The sequence below is a fragment of the Tachysurus vachellii genome, chromosome 12 (assembly GCF_030014155.1).
Source record: "Tachysurus vachellii isolate PV-2020 chromosome 12, HZAU_Pvac_v1, whole genome shotgun sequence".
Classification (NCBI taxonomy): domain Eukaryota; kingdom Metazoa; phylum Chordata; class Actinopteri; order Siluriformes; family Bagridae; genus Tachysurus; species Tachysurus vachellii.
In genome coordinates this window covers 23,085,227-23,102,961 of record NC_083471.1, presented here as the reverse complement: position 1 = coordinate 23,102,961, position 17,735 = coordinate 23,085,227, and the positions used below count along the sequence as shown (strand labels likewise).

General features: G+C 39.0%; 2 protein-coding genes across 3 annotated transcripts in view; both read right to left on the bottom strand.

Moving 5' to 3' along the window:
• Nucleotides 1-2,326, bottom strand: part of mapk1 (mitogen-activated protein kinase 1) — a 23,989-nt gene extending 21,663 nt beyond the window's left edge. Inside the window, exon 1 of the mRNA XM_060882854.1 lies at nucleotides 1,958-2,326. Within this exon, the coding sequence (XP_060738837.1) occupies nucleotides 1,958-2,127 (170 nt within the window). The 5' untranslated portion in view covers nucleotides 2,128-2,326. The remainder of the gene's footprint in view (nucleotides 1-1,957) is intronic.
• A 2,473-nt stretch (nucleotides 2,327-4,799) lies between these two features.
• On the bottom strand, nucleotides 4,800-17,611 carry ppm1f (protein phosphatase, Mg2+/Mn2+ dependent, 1F). Of its 2 annotated transcripts, none has more exons than XM_060883174.1 (8): nucleotides 17,380-17,611; nucleotides 15,280-15,717; nucleotides 14,043-14,173; nucleotides 13,564-13,766; nucleotides 12,212-12,400; nucleotides 10,054-10,197; nucleotides 9,147-9,240; nucleotides 4,800-8,064 (listed from the first exon to the last, which is right to left on the bottom strand). In XM_060883174.1, exons 2-8 carry the CDS (start codon nucleotides 15,453-15,455, stop codon nucleotides 7,760-7,762), a joined length of 1,242 nt encoding a protein of 413 aa, XP_060739157.1. In that variant the 5' UTR covers nucleotides 15,456-15,717; nucleotides 17,380-17,611; the 3' UTR covers nucleotides 4,800-7,759. The 2 variants fall into 2 exon arrangements, with proteins under 2 accessions (XP_060739157.1, XP_060739156.1); XM_060883173.1 differs by having other exon boundaries at nucleotides 15,280-15,543; nucleotides 17,380-17,610.
• Nucleotides 17,612-17,735: the final 124 nt, after the last annotated feature.

Genomic DNA, 17,735 nt, shown 5'->3' with positions numbered 1-17,735 from the left:
GAACAAAATCAGGTTAAAGAAAATTAAGTATCCTCTAAAAGTCTGCTATGACATGTTCTCCTGCTCCATAGCTTTGTCCTCATTCCCGTCACTAAAGCCTCAAGCCTTTCGGAACAGCCTTCCAAACCTCGTAACCCAACGCGACAGTTTGTCCCATGCCTGCACTAGTCAAATATGCACTGGGATTCATTTCATCCCTGTGGGATTCAACTTGCCAAGTCCAGACAGTGGCCCACTTCCTCTCTATTCGGTCGTCCACACCGCAGCTTAGAGGCAAAGTTTACACTGAGAGCTGTTTTTTTTGTTTTGTTTTGTTATTGTTGACTCTATAGTGCACAGGGTGTAAACCGGAGGCCCAGCTCATTCATTCCACTCGGTGTGTGAACCCAAAGAAGACTCGGCCAATAATGAGCTCACCCTCAATGCCTGACCACTCCTCTCACTGGGAACAGATGGACGGCATCGGACCGGGATCGGTCAGGATGCGTGCTCCGATTTAGTTAAAGACAAGCTGAGACCAAAACTGCCCCTTTTTTTGTGCATGCTTTATAAATCCGTTAAAACATTCTAATCTTTAATGGATTGCACCAGATAATGTTCCTTATAACCAATCATTGATCACCTTTATACAGAACAACCAATCGCTAATCACGTCTATTACCACAGATCAATCACTGAGTGCCACTGAACCCAAACAACAAATCAGTCATCTTTATTCTCAAACTCCAATAAATAAATCACTGCGAACATCCAATCACTAATCACAGTTTTTCCCAGTGACAAATCAGTTATCTCCAGCATTTGTATCACTACTTCTAGGTATTATTTAGCTAAGCAATAAAGCATTATGTGTTCTTGATAGAATTTGTAGTACAATTTCTAGAAAATTCGTCTACGGTGCCACAACCAAAGTCAAAGTATTTCGAGAAGATGTACGATTCAACATTCCAATAAAAGTATTATAACGATATCTATTATCTATTCGTTCTATATGCAACACCCGTTAATTTGCACGTGATTGACGATCTCATGAATATGCTAATTATTTTTGTGACGTCACCTGGAGACTCACACCGACTTCTGACGAATGGTGGAGATACTTTTGCAACACTGCACTGCACCAAACCACTGATCATGAAGCAAAACACCCAATATTGCAAAATATCCTTATTGCAATCCATTGCCTGGTATCAACCTACATTTCTGCAGCATAATCTGTGTCAAGGAAAGAAAAGAAAAACTTCTCGAAACCTGAATGACTGCAGAAAAATATCTGAATATTTCAACAGTTTTTTATTTAAATAGATATTAAATTGCATTATTTAACTATGTTACAACCCGAATAGCATTGTTTCAAAAAACTAAACTAATCCTTTCAGCTTGTTAAATGCACGTTTTTTGGTGAATATTTAGTCCTGTGAGAAAACAGTGAAACTTAACATCAACAAGTGATTTAAAGTTAGCTAGCTAGCGTCAAAAAGCTCAAAGTGAATGAAACAAACAATAAAAAGCTTTTCGTCCCGTAATTTGCTGCGAGTGTGTAAAAACGACATTTTTATGAAAGTCAAAGAGCAAAAAAAAAAAAAAAAGCTTAGAAAGTCGTGTATAGAGATTGTACGACGAATGTGTTAACCGCTCGAGCTAACCTTACGGCTAACTGACCTGAGGGTTAACCGATCTAACGGCTAACTGACCTAACGGCTAACTGACCATACGGGCTAACTGACCAAACGGTTAACCAATCTAATGGCTAACCGACCTAACGGCTGCGTCTAAATCGGCGTACTAGTGCACACAGTAGTGCACAAGTGTGAACGGACTAGTAATGTGACATTGTACTGAGGCGTACACTTTAGTGCGCTAGTGTACGAGGTCTCTGGCGCTGCACTGATTGAATGAACTAAACTAAACTAAAAAAGGGAAGATTTGTTTAGTTATGAAAACATTTGAAACTTACCAAACCATCCCGTAAGCGCCTTCCCCGATGTAGGACAGGTTAGTGTACCGTGGGCCGACGTCGAAGGCCTGACCGCGGACCAGCTCGGCTCCGGATCCGGGATTCGGGCCGCCGCCGCCGGCAGCAGCAGCAGGGCCACACACCGCCGCTGCAGCTGCTGCTGTGGACATCTCTGGGGGGTAAATAATAATAACTAAACACAAGCTTCCCTCACACACACACACACACACACACACTGAGACCCCCGGTGTTAACAGAGCAGAGTCCCAAAAGCTATCCCGAGTTTCTACGAGCTGCTTTTCCGGCGAGTTAAGAAAGAAAAATGGCTGTAAAGAAGAAAAAAAAAAAAAAAGTAAGTGTGTGCGCGCGCGTGCGTATGTGTGTGTGTGTGTGTGCGCGAGCTGACATGCAGTGAAAGCGACGGAGACTCTGCAAACGGAGCTCGTGAGCGAGAGCTAAACCGCTGCGGCAGGAAACAACGGGGGAGGTCACGTGATCCCCGAGCAGCATTCATCAGTGTGTAGAACTCCAGCTCACAGTGTTCCAGCGTGTAGGGTTTATATGCTTTACTGTGTGTGCTGTGTTTGTTAAAGAGCTGTGAGCTCGACACTGGACCGTTACAGTCAAGTTTATTTATCAGCCAATCGTGTGGCAGGAAATTCAATTGAATTTAATTTAATTGTAATAGAGCTTTTAACAATTTCCCATGGTCTCAAAGCAGCTTTACAGAAGTATGGAAACAGAAGAGAGAAAAAAGAAATAAATATATAATAATAATAAGAAGAAGAATAATAAGAAAAAAATAAGGATAAAAATAAATAAATGAATATATACAATTAAGGTTTAAAATTAATTTTAAAAAGATTAACTTAAAATTTATGATTTTATATATCTATCCCTATCCCTAATGAACAAGCCAGAGGCGACTGCGGCGAGGAAAAACTCCCTGAGAGGACATGAGGAAGAAACCTTGAGAGGAACCAGGCTCAGAAGGGAACCCGTCCTTATTTGGGTGACACTCTACAGTAAATAGTGTAAATGTAAATAATGTCCTTTCTACGACATTATCTAATAGTGCAACCGAGAGCTCCTGAGGAACTAACGGGTCATCGTAAACTCTGAGTACATCGCAGACCTGATCGCTGATAAAGACCAGACCGTACAGCTGACTGACACAACATTGGTTCAAAAGAAAGCATGACAGTCTCCGATCAATGTGACGCTGCATACAATCACACAGACGTTGATCATGAGCTTCACTAGTTACGCAGAGCGGCGCGAAAAATAAAAAACATCACGTATTCCAGCAGGCAGTCGGTGCAGAAAGACGTCAGAGAAGCTTGAACGGTAGTATCGTGTTTTTACTGCACCACCAGCCAACCTTATGAGTACACTTAAGTGCTGGTATTATTTATAGTTAACCACAATATAGTATTTTTAGTTAGATATATCGAGGGTGGAAACTTTCTGAAGCAGTAGGACACGTTCCCTAAATGTTGAATAGAAATGAACTTTAGGCACTAAATATAGGCCAAATATTTTGCCACGTGATACGACGCATTATACTAAACAATAGATAGAACTCATTCTCATCCGACATTTTGCTTATGAAGCTAGAGGAGAGGAACCAGTTTATGCAATCTAATATTATGTACCATGGCTTATATCATATATCATGTTCAAAAATAAAAATAAACCTAGTTTGGTTTGTTCCTCTGGAAGTCCTGCTCTAACAAATGAGTGTTTATTTTCAGGGTTTGTTTTTTTTCAGTGTGATTTTTAACTAACACCTACTAAGCTTAACAGTCACATTATTAACACAGGACCAGAAGTCTCACTCTCTCACTCTCACTCATTTTCTACCGCTTATCCGAACTATCTCGGGTCACGGGGAGCCTGTGCCTATCTCAGGCGTCATCGGGCATCAAGGCAGGATACACCCTGGACGGAGTGTATAGTAGCTGTCCTAGCTGTTAATAATTGCTCACTTTGTCGGCTGACACCAGGAAAAAATAATAGTAATAATTTACTAGCACTTCCTTGTGTGTGTTTTTTAACCTTTAATTTACGGAATATTTTCAGTATATTCAATAATTTGGATTGGTTTGGAGCCTATACTAGCCACTTTATCTGTAAAATAAACATGGTGTTGGTTACAGGGATACACCCTGGACAAGACACCAGTCCTTTTTACATGCTCATTTACATTTATAGGTGAATTATTGTAGCCAATTTAACTCACAGCATGTTTTAGGGACATGAGAGGAAACCCACACAGACACAAGGGAGGCCGTGCAAAATTACAGACAGACAGTAGCCTGAGGTCAGGATCGAACCTAGAGACAACGTAGAATTAATAGTATTAATAGGTTTTCCGCCAGCTCTTTGCATCAATTTCCCCCAGAGTGCACGGAAGTCACGTCTGATCAAAAATCGTTTTCTAATCTTGTCTCAAAAGACGTCTTCACGTCAGCACCGTATTTAAAATTTCACAGCATGCAATTCAGAAGTAAATTCATGTTTATTCAAAGTATTTTACATTAAACAGCCTAGAAAAATCGTGGCCTTCTACAGCAGCTGTGGTATAAGTAATTATGCTAAATTGCAACAAATGAGACGTGCAAACCAAACATGTGGTTATTGTTTATTTAATATCTTGACTTATTAGATTTCAACTCTCCTGTTACCGAATGCAAATGAAATGAAATATGTTCCAGGAAAAGGTTTTAAAAAAATTTCCACAGAATTTTCCATACAGAAACCTTTATCAAGTTCAAATATCCAATGTACTTACTCATTTAATTAGATATTACAATCTAATGACATACAAAAAAAAACTGTATGGAATGAAAATTATTCATTAGTATAAAGTAGAAAAGTGTATAAACTGTTAAAACAGGCTGAATAGAAACGTAGAAAAGTTAAAGTGGACCAAGGAAAGTCGATCGACACAAAGAACCGTTTGTGTGTATTGGCAGTCTTCCTATTACAACAAAATAAGGCACACAAGTGTGAGATATGTGTTAAGTCATCTCAGTGTAACACTGTATAATCCTTTGTAACATTTATCCAAAATGTCCTCTGCATTTAGTCAATAAGAAACACTTCAAACATCAAACTCAGTTTCAGAATCAAAAAGAAAGTCACCACAGGTTGTTATGTGAATCACTCTGAACTCTTGACGATCGACATTATACACGTTAATTCTGCTAAAAATGATTTGTGAGATGATACAAAATGGATACACCAGCCAAAAAAGTGTTCTTTTATACACACGACAACACTACACGTCAGTAAAAGCGAGCTATTGGTTTTTTATCTAAATGTCTGATTACATCTGCACTGATGTCATGACGTATCATTACTCTTATGGGAAATGGGAGACCAGTCAGATTAAGATCCTACATCATGCAAGTGGCACACAATGACTGTAAAGACTAACAGCAGAGAGATAACCGATAGGCAAATCGAAGTAGGTCGCAGTCAAATACGTACACATCTGATCCGTCTGAAAGGTTTTCACCATCACGACATATACCAGGAAAAGCACCCGAGTTTTTCTGAATGCTCAGTCAAGTATTTAACAGTTAAATCCAAGCACGTACGGAAATCCTCGGCCGTGGAAACATTATTCTGCATTATTACAGTTCATGGAAAAAGCATAATGTGCATCAACTAAAAACGTTGCAGGAACATTAAGAAAGGAAGTTCTCAGGAAACACATTTGAACAACCGAAAGACGACTACAAATTTTAATCCCGACATTGCCCCAGCCACCCAACCATGGCCTGGAGATAAGGTTGCAAAACTGACCGTGATCTCAGGCCAGGAGGAAAGGGAGACACTCTCACACTGTCAATCACAGCGACAGTAACCCAACGAGAGCTTCCATGAGATCGTGTATGAGGAAGAGGGCAGACTGCTCTCCTCTGAGCGTGTTACACTGAGCTGTGATGGAGCTATGTGGTAGCTGCTGGGTGGGAAATGGCAGGTGAGCAAATTGGGCGAGAAAATGATGGGCAGGCAAGCAGTAGAGAAAGAAGTAAGGAGAGAGAGAGAGAGAGAGAGAGAGAGAAAATAAAAGAATTCAGTGTATTTTCTATATCTTACAATCATTAGTGGTGCTGTTGCTCTTGGTTCTACAAAAATCCAAAATATTTCACTTCAAGAGATTTGTTAACTGGAAGTAATAATAAAATAAATTAAAGCTTCTATTCGTCTTCGTGTGTGTGTGTGTGTGAGAGAAAGAGGTTAGCCCTACTAGTCCATTTATACCGGTAACCATGGCAACCATTATCTTATCTTAAGACAGATATAAAATCACTTGTCAGTTTTTCACATACAGAACGCACATCTATTGTTAGATTAAAAAACAGACAGACAAATAAAAATAAATCTCACATACAACACGGTCTGAGCCGGAAGAACGACTCTAAAGCCAGTTATTCAGAGACAAACACAAGATTATTAAAGTCTCCTCTATTTTCTAGACAGCAAATCACTAAATCAACACTTTCTCCTTCTTCCTCTCTATATATTGACAGTTAGCTCTATTCTTAGCCTACTCGCATTAAAGCCACGGTGCAGTCATATCAGCTCCGTGTCACAAGGCTTTTAAATATTCAGGACATTTGAACGAGCGGTAACGTGAGACGGCCCAGGGCATGCAGGACCTGCGGCCCGACAGCAAGCAGATCTGGCTGCAAGTTAATATTCCTCAAACACAAATACAAGCACAAAATACAAACACGGTCTTTGGAGGAACTTACATGCTTAAAAGGGACAGTTTTTCTAGGCTTTGACTCAGAATACTGGAATAAGGACGAACTGATCAGTACTTAACATTACTCACTATTAACACTGAGAAGGATTATTAAAGGTGTAGTCTGTAATGTTTAGAAAAATAATACAGCCTCACAAATACTTTCAGAAAACCCTGATATTATGGATATTATCGTTGCAGCTTTAGTGCAACTGACAGGAAGATATCTAAAAAATATCTAAAAATTACAAACTGCTCCTTTAAATTAAATAGATTAAATCCTATACATACACACTAAAGACTCCTGGCTAAGTTAGACTCTTGCAAAATGTTTTTTTTTTTGGCACTGAACATCTGATATCAGTTCATGTCATGAACAAATAGATATTACAAACATTTAAAGGCAAAAACAAAACAAAACACTGACGTTCTTAAGAAGACAAAACTTCCTGTGCATATTATCTTAAAAGCATAACAGTTAGCATGACCGATACAGGCCGGCGTGAACTTTATACTGCTTTGTAACAGGTATAAATAAACGTAAATATGAAAAGGAAACATCTGAACAGAAGAAATGAACCCAAGGTCTTGCTAACGATACGAAAAGAAAACGGCGCTAAACTTTGCGTTTTATCCGTCGGTGCTAACATTACTGTGAAGTTGTTAAAACAAAGAACAGTTTTCCCTAAAAGAACAATATCACAGTCTTTAAGGGACAATAAAAAAAAATCCTAAACAGTCAATATGTCAGCGATAACACCAGGAATTAGTCATAACAGTCTTTCAGATTTATGCAGATAAAAGTGCCATAATAGAAAACAAGGCTGTTAGAAAATGTGAAATAAAAGGCATCAGTTTTTAATATATATTTAGATAAAAAAAAAAACACTGTTTCTTTGATATTAAGAAAAGTTCATTAAGAAGAGTAGGACACCGAGCAATGTGAAGCGTCAATGTCAGACACAGTGAGATGGCACAGAGATCATCAGCCCTCTAGTGGTCTGCTTTAACACTCCCGTCTCTCTATCTTGCTCGTTCTCTCACACTTTCCCTGCCGTCGTCTCTGACAGTACAAGGTCTCGTGGCTCACGCAGAAACACCAGCAGGACGGTGATGTTGTCGCTGGAGCCTGCAGCTTTGGCCTGAGCCACCAGGCTCTGAGCGACGTCCTGCCCTGAGCCACCTGCCTCACGCAGGGCCTCCAGCACCAGGGCGGGAACGTCGGCCGGCCGCAAGACGTCGAAGAAACCGTCGCACGCCAGCAGTACGTAGTCCTCATCTCCACTCAGCTGAACCGAGGAACAGTCTGCTGCGTTGGACACGTAAGGCTTCTGATCGAAATCACCTGAAAGTCAGAGATGGGAAATAAATAAAATAAATACATTAGGAATAGACATGATAAGGTATAACTGTTATACAGTGTTAACAGTATTCTCTTACAATAATTCACATCCTGAAGTGTTTTATTCCTTTAATACCACAACGACAACTTGCCAACACTAACGATTAACATTTATTAAAGATATGCTTACAGCAATGAGACACATTCTAAAATTATGCTCTGTGGTTCATCCGGTATCCCCCCCCCCCACTGTCTCCCCCCCACTCCCTATCTCTCCCCCCACTCCATTCTTTCCCCCTCCCTCCCTCCCCCTCCCCATCCCTCCATTCTCTCCCCCCTAATACCACAACGACAACTTGCCAACACTAACGATTAACATTTATTAAACATATGCTTACAGCAATGAGACATTCTAAAATTATGCTCTGTGGTTCATCCGGTATACACCCCCCACCTCTCCCTCCCTCTCTCCCTCCCCGTCCCCCCTCTCTCCCTCCCTTCTCTCCCTCCCTACTCTTCTCCCCCCCTCTCTACCCCCTTTCTCTCCCCCCCTCCCTCTCTACAAATTTACTGATTTGGTTCATCCATTATACCTCCTCTCACGCACACACACACTAAATTTGAAAATTTCAGTACAAGTAAACGTTGCATTCTGCAGACAAAAACACATTGTGTAGTTGTGTAGTGGAGACTTTTCTTTAAGAATAACACAAAACACATGCAAAGTTTCTGCAGAACCCAGAATTTCTCATTTGAGCATTCTGATGTGGTTTTTTGCGGAGGAGTGACGGAAGTGAAAACTGTTTATGTATGAAGTGATCTGTTCAGTTTGAATAAATAGACATATCACATATAAATATATATTTAAAACAACAACAAACTCTAAAGCTTGTAAATTTACAAAAAGAAGTAATGGTCTCGTAAGGAGATGAGTTTAGCAGATGTCATTAACACTGCGATGACGTCTACTAATAGGTTCTGGTAAACCTCTGTGGCTCAAAAATGAGGTCATGCATTCAATTCTAGTCAGATCATTTAGAAAAAAATAAATAAATAACAGTGACATCATTTCCCTGTTTACTCACCTATCGCCCGGGAAACAGCATATGTCCCGTTAACACGCCAGCAGCCCATGAAGGCAATGCAGCCACCGAGATCTTCTATTCTCTTCTTCTCATCCTGAGACAGAGAAGACCACCATCAGAGACCACCAGGAGCACAAGGAAATAACAACCAGCTCGAAGAAGTAATAAGATAATAATAATGTATAATAAGATACTAAAGCTTGTCCAAAATAATAACATAACACCATAAAACCTCACTTTTCACTCCTTTATGATCAAAAATCATATTTTCTTGCTACTGAAATTTTTTTTCAATTACAACCAAATCTACATACACTCCGATTACACACCTATAAAAATCACGATATTTGAGATAAGCTAATGTATAGTTAAAGGACTGTGGGAAAAAAAGTGGTCAGATTCTTGCAGAAATTTGGCTAAAAGGCGGCTAAACACATGACATCACTTATGGTGCAGTAAACCGATCCTTTCAGCGAGTGTTTTAGCCTCCTGTCAGCAAATCCAAGGAAAATAAATCTTCCTCCACTTCGTGCACTTAAGCGTCTCTTAAGGATTCCCTTCTAACTTAAAGGACCGGGATACATGTTTTTCTGGAACATTCCCTTCAGCAGGATTTAGCAAAGTATACTTTACAAATCATTTTTCTTTTCGTTTTACTTTGGAAGTTACGTTCATGAAGAACAGAAGTGGGAAAAGGCAAAGAAGAAAATGTCTGGGGTTTTTCCAGGCTTATGCGTGGTTTAACGTTTGCCTCGACAACATTATCGTCTGTTCTTTAGTAACGATAATTTCATATAAAACTGATTCTGAGTGCGATCTAAAATGCAACAGTTATTGTTAACGATTTTATTCTTATTAATAAGGTGGTGTATGATGAGGTGGCCTTCCATGATGCACGTGTCCGTACCTCTCTCTCGGGTTTATGTGGGTCCATGAGGATGACGGGCTCGCCCTTCTTCACCAGCATGGCCTGCGAGTCGCCCAGCCAGGACACCGTCAGCCAATCAGCAGCCAGCAAAACGGCCACGCCCGTACTGCCACTGCGCATACGCTGCAGAAGAAACATACACCATTACGCAATCATACAAACATTTATTTATCTCTCTGTCAATCACATTTGACGCAACCCGTTCTTTTGACCCATTTTCAGAAATGACACTGAGAGGAACAAACAACAAAAACAAAAAAAGGCACATAATCAAACTAATGACTAATCCTGAAGCTTTGCATGCAACTTTCGCTGTCTCTCAACACCATTCTCACTGCACCCACATTACAGCGGTGTAACCATGCTGACTAAAACCTCTACCTTCTTACACACACACACACATCCTAAAAGCTTCTTAACAAACATCGACGCACACTGTGTGAACGTGTAGGAGATTTTCTCAGAAACGTTCTCTGAACTTTCCACCAGAATAACGGTGTACGTTTATTCCGACTTTCTATAAAGCTTGACGCTTCTGCTCTGAACGCCTTCATCACACTCGCATTCGGTTCAGATTTATTTGTCTAGCGCTTTTAACGATGCATGTGATCACAAAAAAATTGAAAAATTCAGGATCTAAATGTTAAACCTATAAATTTATCCCTAACGAGAAAGCCAGACGTGACGGTAGTTTGGAAAAAAACTCCCTGAGACGACATATGGATGAAACCTTGAGAGGAACCAGACTCAAAAGGGAACCTCATCAACATCTGGGTGACACCTGAGAGTTTAATTCTAAATTATTACTCTTCTATATCCGTTTACTATATAGTCAAAAAGTGCAAAATAAATAAACTAAATAAACTAAATAAATGTTCACGATAATCACAGTCCTAAAATCACAGGGATTTGCTCTCTTTACTCTGTTTCACGTTCTGTTTGAAACAGAACTCAACATGATAACTCAACATGAATGGGTTTGTTATTTCCGAGTAACTGTTTTTTTTAAACTGATGTTTCATTGGCGGTTTATTTTTTACTTTATTAAACCTATTTGTGTTTCTATTCAACATCACAGAGCTTCATTCAGTAAACATGATTAAATCTCATTTCCTATCATACAAAAATGGTTCAATTTAAAGAGATTTATAATTCTTTCCGTTATAAGGCACAATGTGAAAGTGAAAGTAAAAAGCTAGATTCAAATAACTTTCCAATGATTTCAACTGTGATAAATAGTTATATATTTGTATAGTTTTTTATATATATATATATATATAATACTTTAGCCAGCAGATAACAGCACAACAATAATAAACATAAAAAATACTCTTTTATTAAAAACTTCTAAACTTTCTTATTATGAAAAACTTCTAATTCAGATATTAAGGGATGGAAAAATTCTATATATGAGACAAGATGCTTGTTTTAAGTTTCGATTTTGTTTTCTGGTTTTGCTGAAACCTATCAAACTCCAGTTTTCAACAGAAAGTGATAAAGATTTTTTTTACTAATCTGATTTCATTACTGATCTGATTTTTCTGGAGATGTTTTTTTTTTTCCCCCTTTCCCCAAATTCAGCTTTTTTCCCCTTGGTATTGTGGTCTCAGGTTTAGTCGTATAGGATAAATTTATAGAGAACCAGATTAAAATCGTAAAGATGTAAAGTTGCTTTGCGACTGCATGTAAACCGTTTAAATACATAAAATTGAATTAAATAGCTGCTAAAATGTGATAACCAGAACTATCATGTTTCATACAAGCTACATTACACATAACTATAAACGGATTAAAAATAATAATAAATAAATAAATAAATAAATAAATAAATAAATAAAAAGGATAACTGATCGTTAGTTAAAAAAAAAAACAAAAAAAGAGTTTTTTTCCCTCTTTTTTTGTATATGTATAATCATGTTTTTTGACGGTACAAACAAGAAAAGAAGAAGGTTAGGAATGTTAACATGAATTGTATTTGCAATGACTCAATAGTAACTACTGTTGGAAAATAACACTTCATGTTGGTAAAAATGACTCCATTTGGTCTACACCACAATATAACATCACTGATTATTTTCCAATAACAGCACAACCACGAGATTTCGAATGGTTTGAACTCTCCTCCGCTCGCTCGTACCTCTCTCCTGGCCTTGATTCTGAACATCTCGTCCGTTTGTATGAAGGAGTTTTTAAAAGCCACGGCGGCGTCGCTCTTAAGCGTCTCTTGTCGGCTGAGGACGACGTGCAGGTGAGTCGAGGTGTAAGTGGCGGCATCGACGCCTCCGTGACCGTCGAACACGCCGTAGTACTCGCGCTCCACGCCGTCCTGTAGGAAAGAGAAAAACATTGCTCTCATAATCAAGAGGAGATGTGGTACCATCACTAGCAGGTAGCTACATGCAGGGATCTTATATTGTTTCATTCCAGGTTTAAAGACTATTTCATGACATTAAATCAAAATCAAACAAAAAAAATAAATCTAGACTAAAAGCAGAAAATGCCCACTTTAGAACATGGTCAAATATTCAAGTGTAAAGTAAATATTTTAACTGAGGAAAAAGATCATACCCGACCCTAGAAGGCTAGCAAGCTCGCTAATCAATTAGTGATGTGCGGAGAAACTTTTGCTACCTCAGACAAAACCTGGACTTAACTAAATCTAAACCTGGCTTGCTGGTTATCTAACATTTAATACACTTATTGGAATGAAAGCTAAAGCAGTATTAGCTCTAAAAACAAATCTAACCAGCTAATATAAAAACCTCATTTACTAAACTTAACTAGCTAGCATTTTTAAAACGCTAATCCCTAAACAGTAACCTGATAGAAAATATAAAAAGTTCATTTCCAAAACCTCTTTAGCTTGTCACGTTAAACACTCGCTACCTAATTTAACAAGCTAATTTATAAAACTTAACTTATTAGTTAGTTTAAATGGCTAAATTACATAATTAAAGGCCCATATTTCAGGGAAAAGGAGATGCCACATCCTGGATAAATCTGTAACTGTGGAGAAATCTCATATAATGTCAATCAAAACAAAAAATATAAGCAGTAAAAAATGCTTTTTATTTTTTCCTTCAGAAAGAAAGTATTCAAGAATACTTGTGTAAAGTACAAAACTTTAAAAACCGAATTATTGTAATAAAGTAAAATAATGATTTTCCATCTGTTCCTCTGAGTTAAGAAGTTATTCTAACATATTTATTAATGATTCTACTAACGATATTAATTTCCGAACTGATTGTTATAGGCTCACAAACACAAAAAACAAAAAAAAAAACTCCAACACGTGCAACTTGTTAACACGGACAGTGGATTAGACTTATTTGTCTGACGTCTCGCTCCTGCCTTACAAAAAAATGTCTGCAATCTCTCATATGTGGGGTTTCGGTACACAGAACGAAATCTCGAAGGAGAGAACTCGACTCGACTGAACCGGGTTGAGGTGATGAGGACGTGATAAGGCGCCTGAGCCTGACCCCTGACCTGTAACCCGAACAGCTGATTAAACTCAGGCAGCATCACGTGCCGATCCTCCATCTTTCTGCGTGTGTTCCGAATGGCGTGGACCGAGCAGAGGTTGGACCGTGAGGACCGAGGAATCAGATTGGGCAGCTGTTTCTGCCAGGCCACACCCACTTCTCTTAGCTTGTTGATAAACAGACGCTGAACAGGCTCAGACTGCAGCACTGTGAGGAGAAAATTGGACTAATATTAGATAAACCTTACACAGTGTTTTGTTTTTTTTCTTAGAAAACACCATCCGCATAGAGAGGATGATCTGCCAGGCTACATTATTCTATATGAACACCAGAGGGCAGCATTGTGTCGCATTATCCAGTCTAGTACACGGTTGCACTGATGGAAACTCTGAAATTCAAAGCTGGGTGAAAAAGGGTTCAGGTAGTGTGTGTATAAACATGCTAGTGTGTGTATAAACTGAGCAAAATGTTTACTTTACTCACAAACTACTTCTGCTTCACCTTCCTGCTGCTGTTCAGGGTCTTTAGGGCAGTGGAAAGGTGAAAGGTCATCTTTTAGAAGCTCAGTGACCGCAGCATGGCACATTGACGCACTCAACCAGCCAGGGGCGTTCCTGCACATATACAAAAAACACACCAACATCAGACTAGTTAAAGGGGCGGTGTGTGCGCCAGTTTCCTTATGTTTAGCTTCACCACTTCAATACCGCTACAACACTATCAAAATTTTTACATTTAAATCAATTGAAGGTTTTTCTCTTCTCTCCCTTGACTTGTCCAGCTGTTCCCTCTAGATCTCATGAAATCAGGGTTTCATTCATACACACTCCTGCTCATCTCCTGGGAAATGAGTAACATAAGGCCTATGTTTATAATTTACTGAGAATCTATGCAGACTGGAGCATCAAGACACTGCTTCCTAAAAACACGGCCCACTCGTTCATTTTTGGCACAGATTAAAGAACAGGTCGATCTGTTTCATTCAATGTTGAATAAGATGTGTAAAGTGAGTTCGGTGAAGCACTCTGAATGACACGGTGCTACTCTAACAGGAAATGAACTCTGATCGAAAGGAAGTGGGCAGAACAATGAACAGGAAGTCAATCATGAGGAATGTACCAGAAACAAAAAAGTAGGAAACACACACATGCAAACAGAGAAACACAGTGTGTGTGTGTGTGTGTGTGTGTGTGTGCGCACATGAGTGAGAGAGAGTGTCTGTAAGAGAGAGAGAGAAAGAAGTCTGTAAGAGAGAGGATAGAGGGAGCGAGAGAGAGGAGTCTGTAAGAGAGAGAGAGAGGGGGGTCTGTAAGAGAGAGACAAGTCTGTAAGAGAGAGAGAGAGAGAGAGAGGGAGAGAAACACTTTCACCAAATATACACATTGGACAGCAGAGGCTGTTGCTTTTCTTAGTAAAAAGTTTTAAATTCATTAATAATTGCTTGAAATGAAAACAAATTCTATATAATTTCACGTTTTCTTTAAAGTTATAACAATTTAAAGTGAAACTTACCTGTGAGCTGCTTCACAAGGATTTAAAATATCATGTACAATATTTACACACACACATACACACACAATATGCAAACAAGCACACAAACAAATGAATGTACACACACAGACACCACAGACACACATACTATTCAAACAAAGACTATGTACAAACACACACAAACAAATGAACGTACACAGACAGACAGACAGACAGACAGACACATTACCTGGCAGTCAGCAGTCGAAGCCCCAGGTCCAGGCTTTCACCCTTCACCTCATCCAGCGTCACAGTGCGGCTGAGTGGTGCGAGAGGAAGCGGGTCATCGTGGCCCAGCGGGTTTACAAACTCCTCCACAAAACTTTTCAGAAAGCTCTGAGCTCCGTCCTGGTCTTTCGTCCCCATCACTGCCTTCTGAGTGGGACCAAACTGATGCCAGTTCCGTCTGTCTCACAGTGGTCACTTCTGCACTCTGCCTTGTACCTGTTTGCACCTAAAAATCAGCCCCACACAAACATATCCCACATTCTCTCACTGCCCAATCAACCACGATCATCACCACGATCCACTGTGTTTTGTCTGAACAGGTTTAATCCTGCGACGCCATGTTTTGAAGAGCACACTGGACTGCTGGAATGCAGACTAAGCCGAAGCTTGTGAGTCAGAGCTGTGTGATACAGACACAGTCCACAATTATGGATCTCATGCTTACACATTGCACCAATGCTCTATGTCTATACATATATCATTTAAAGCTCAAAGACAACAGGAGTTTCTGCTATGAAAACGTCTAGACTTGAACGTCTAGACGCTAGTGCGAGATGAAAGCGAGATGCAATTTACAAAATCTGTGCTCGATCATCTAAATTCATCTGGAACGTTTGAGATAGTTCACATGAAAAAGCAACACCTTTAATAAGCTCCTAGATGTAAAGCAACTAGTTAGCAAATAATCATGGCTGTGTGTTTACATCTGACAATGGATCAGTGGATCTGCTACACAATCCCTGATCTAGAGATTACAGGATCCAAATAAAACCTGGTGGCAAAATTACACATAATGTTGTCTCTATTTCAAGAGACATTCAAAAGACCGAAACAAGCTTGTTTTTCTCTCTTTGAGTACATAAACGAGTGTGTTTTCGCTTCAGAAAAATAAGCCACATAATCACTTAAACTCATACACAATCAGAATAAACTAAAAATCTTTCAGATTTTGTTGAACTTAGTTACAATTTTCTACAATTTTAAACAACACGCAAAACGATGTAAATGATGGTAACAGATCGACGTGGTGGGGGCTGCAAATACAGCTTAGATAATAAACAAAAACAAATAAACACATAAATCAATTAACATTTGCATTTTAGCAGGAAAATAATCCAGTAATAAATAATTGATTCATTTCTGCAGTTTCCTTTATTTATTTTTTTTTATGCGTAGTGCACAGATTTGATGCAAACAATGCTCGCAAAAAGAGACAGAGAGTGAACTACACAAATATACATTGATATAAATAGATAAATAAATTAATTAATTACATAAATAAATTAATTAAGTAAGTCTGTAAGAGGGAAAGAGAGAGAGAGAGAGCGAGAGAAAGAGAGGGGTCTGTAAGAGGGAGAGAGGTAGACAGAGAGAGAGAGAGAGAGAGAGAGAGAGAGAGAGAGAGAGAGAGAGTGAACTACACAAATATAGATTGACATAAATTAATTAATTACGTGAACAAATGAAATAATTAAATAATTAATTAACTAAATAAAAAATTAATTAATTCAATAAAGGGCCAAAGGTATTATTTTTATTAGCAGGTTATCAGCAGGCTACACATACAATACTCTATCAGTATGTTCATATTTATTTATATTCCTAGTTCTCTTTTTATTGTTCACAAATGCACTGTGGATTAGACAAAATTAAAAGCCAGAAAGTTTGCTAAAGGTTTGATTTTAAGTCTGACGGCAGAGCCAAAATAAATCCGAAGCCATTATCGGATATCGAAGTCCCACAGATCGATATTATCGCGATGCTGATTTGTAAACGATACACCGCGCCTCCCTGTGTGTGATATTCTGTCATAAATCTCTGCACTTTGCAATGTTTTCCTCAGCAGTAACACTACACAACAAACACCAGGCTAACAGATAACTTCTTATTTGAAATGACCTGCGTTTTCTGCTGTTTGTTTACACTTTTGTTTACAGTGCACGAGCGGGCCTTTTAACAACATCCGGCACACTTTCATTTCCGGATGCACACCGTTTCACAGAGAAAAGCTCACACACTCACACACACACACCTTGTACATGTGGACAAACGTGGTACATACCTCAGAATACCTTTAATCTCCCTTTGACACTCCCTTCTCTCGGATATAAAACCTTTTACCTCAGCTCTCTAAGACTCAACCGGAAGTACGAGACCGGAAATAAGCAAAAAACACAATGTATACAATCAGGATTGACCAAGCAACAGATCACCCGGGCGTGTGAAAGTCGGATATGGTTGTGAGATCTGTTTTCGGTCTGTATAGGTTTGGCATTGTCAGGAAATCTGCCGCCTAGTGGTAGCTTTAATATGTAGTTATTATAATTAAAGGTAGGGTCTCCGATGTTTGAGAAATGCTTCAGAAAACTGTATATTATATTTGTGGAATATTAAGATATTTCTATGTAATTTCTGTTC

Excerpts from the sequence above, each read along its gene's own strand:
- ppm1f (XM_060883174.1), bottom strand. The coding sequence starts at position 15,455 with ATGGGGACGAAAGACCAGGACGGAGCTCAGAGCTTTCTGAAAAGTTTT. Across the intron at positions 13,767-14,042 it reads AGGTGAAGCAGAAGTAGTTT|TGCTGCAGTCTGAGCCTGTT; the intron begins GTGAGTAAAGTA and ends TTCTCCTCACAG. Across the intron at positions 12,401-13,563 it reads ATCAGCTGTTCGGGTTACAG|GACGGCGTGGAGCGCGAGTA; the intron begins GTCAGGGGTCAG and ends TCTTTCCTACAG.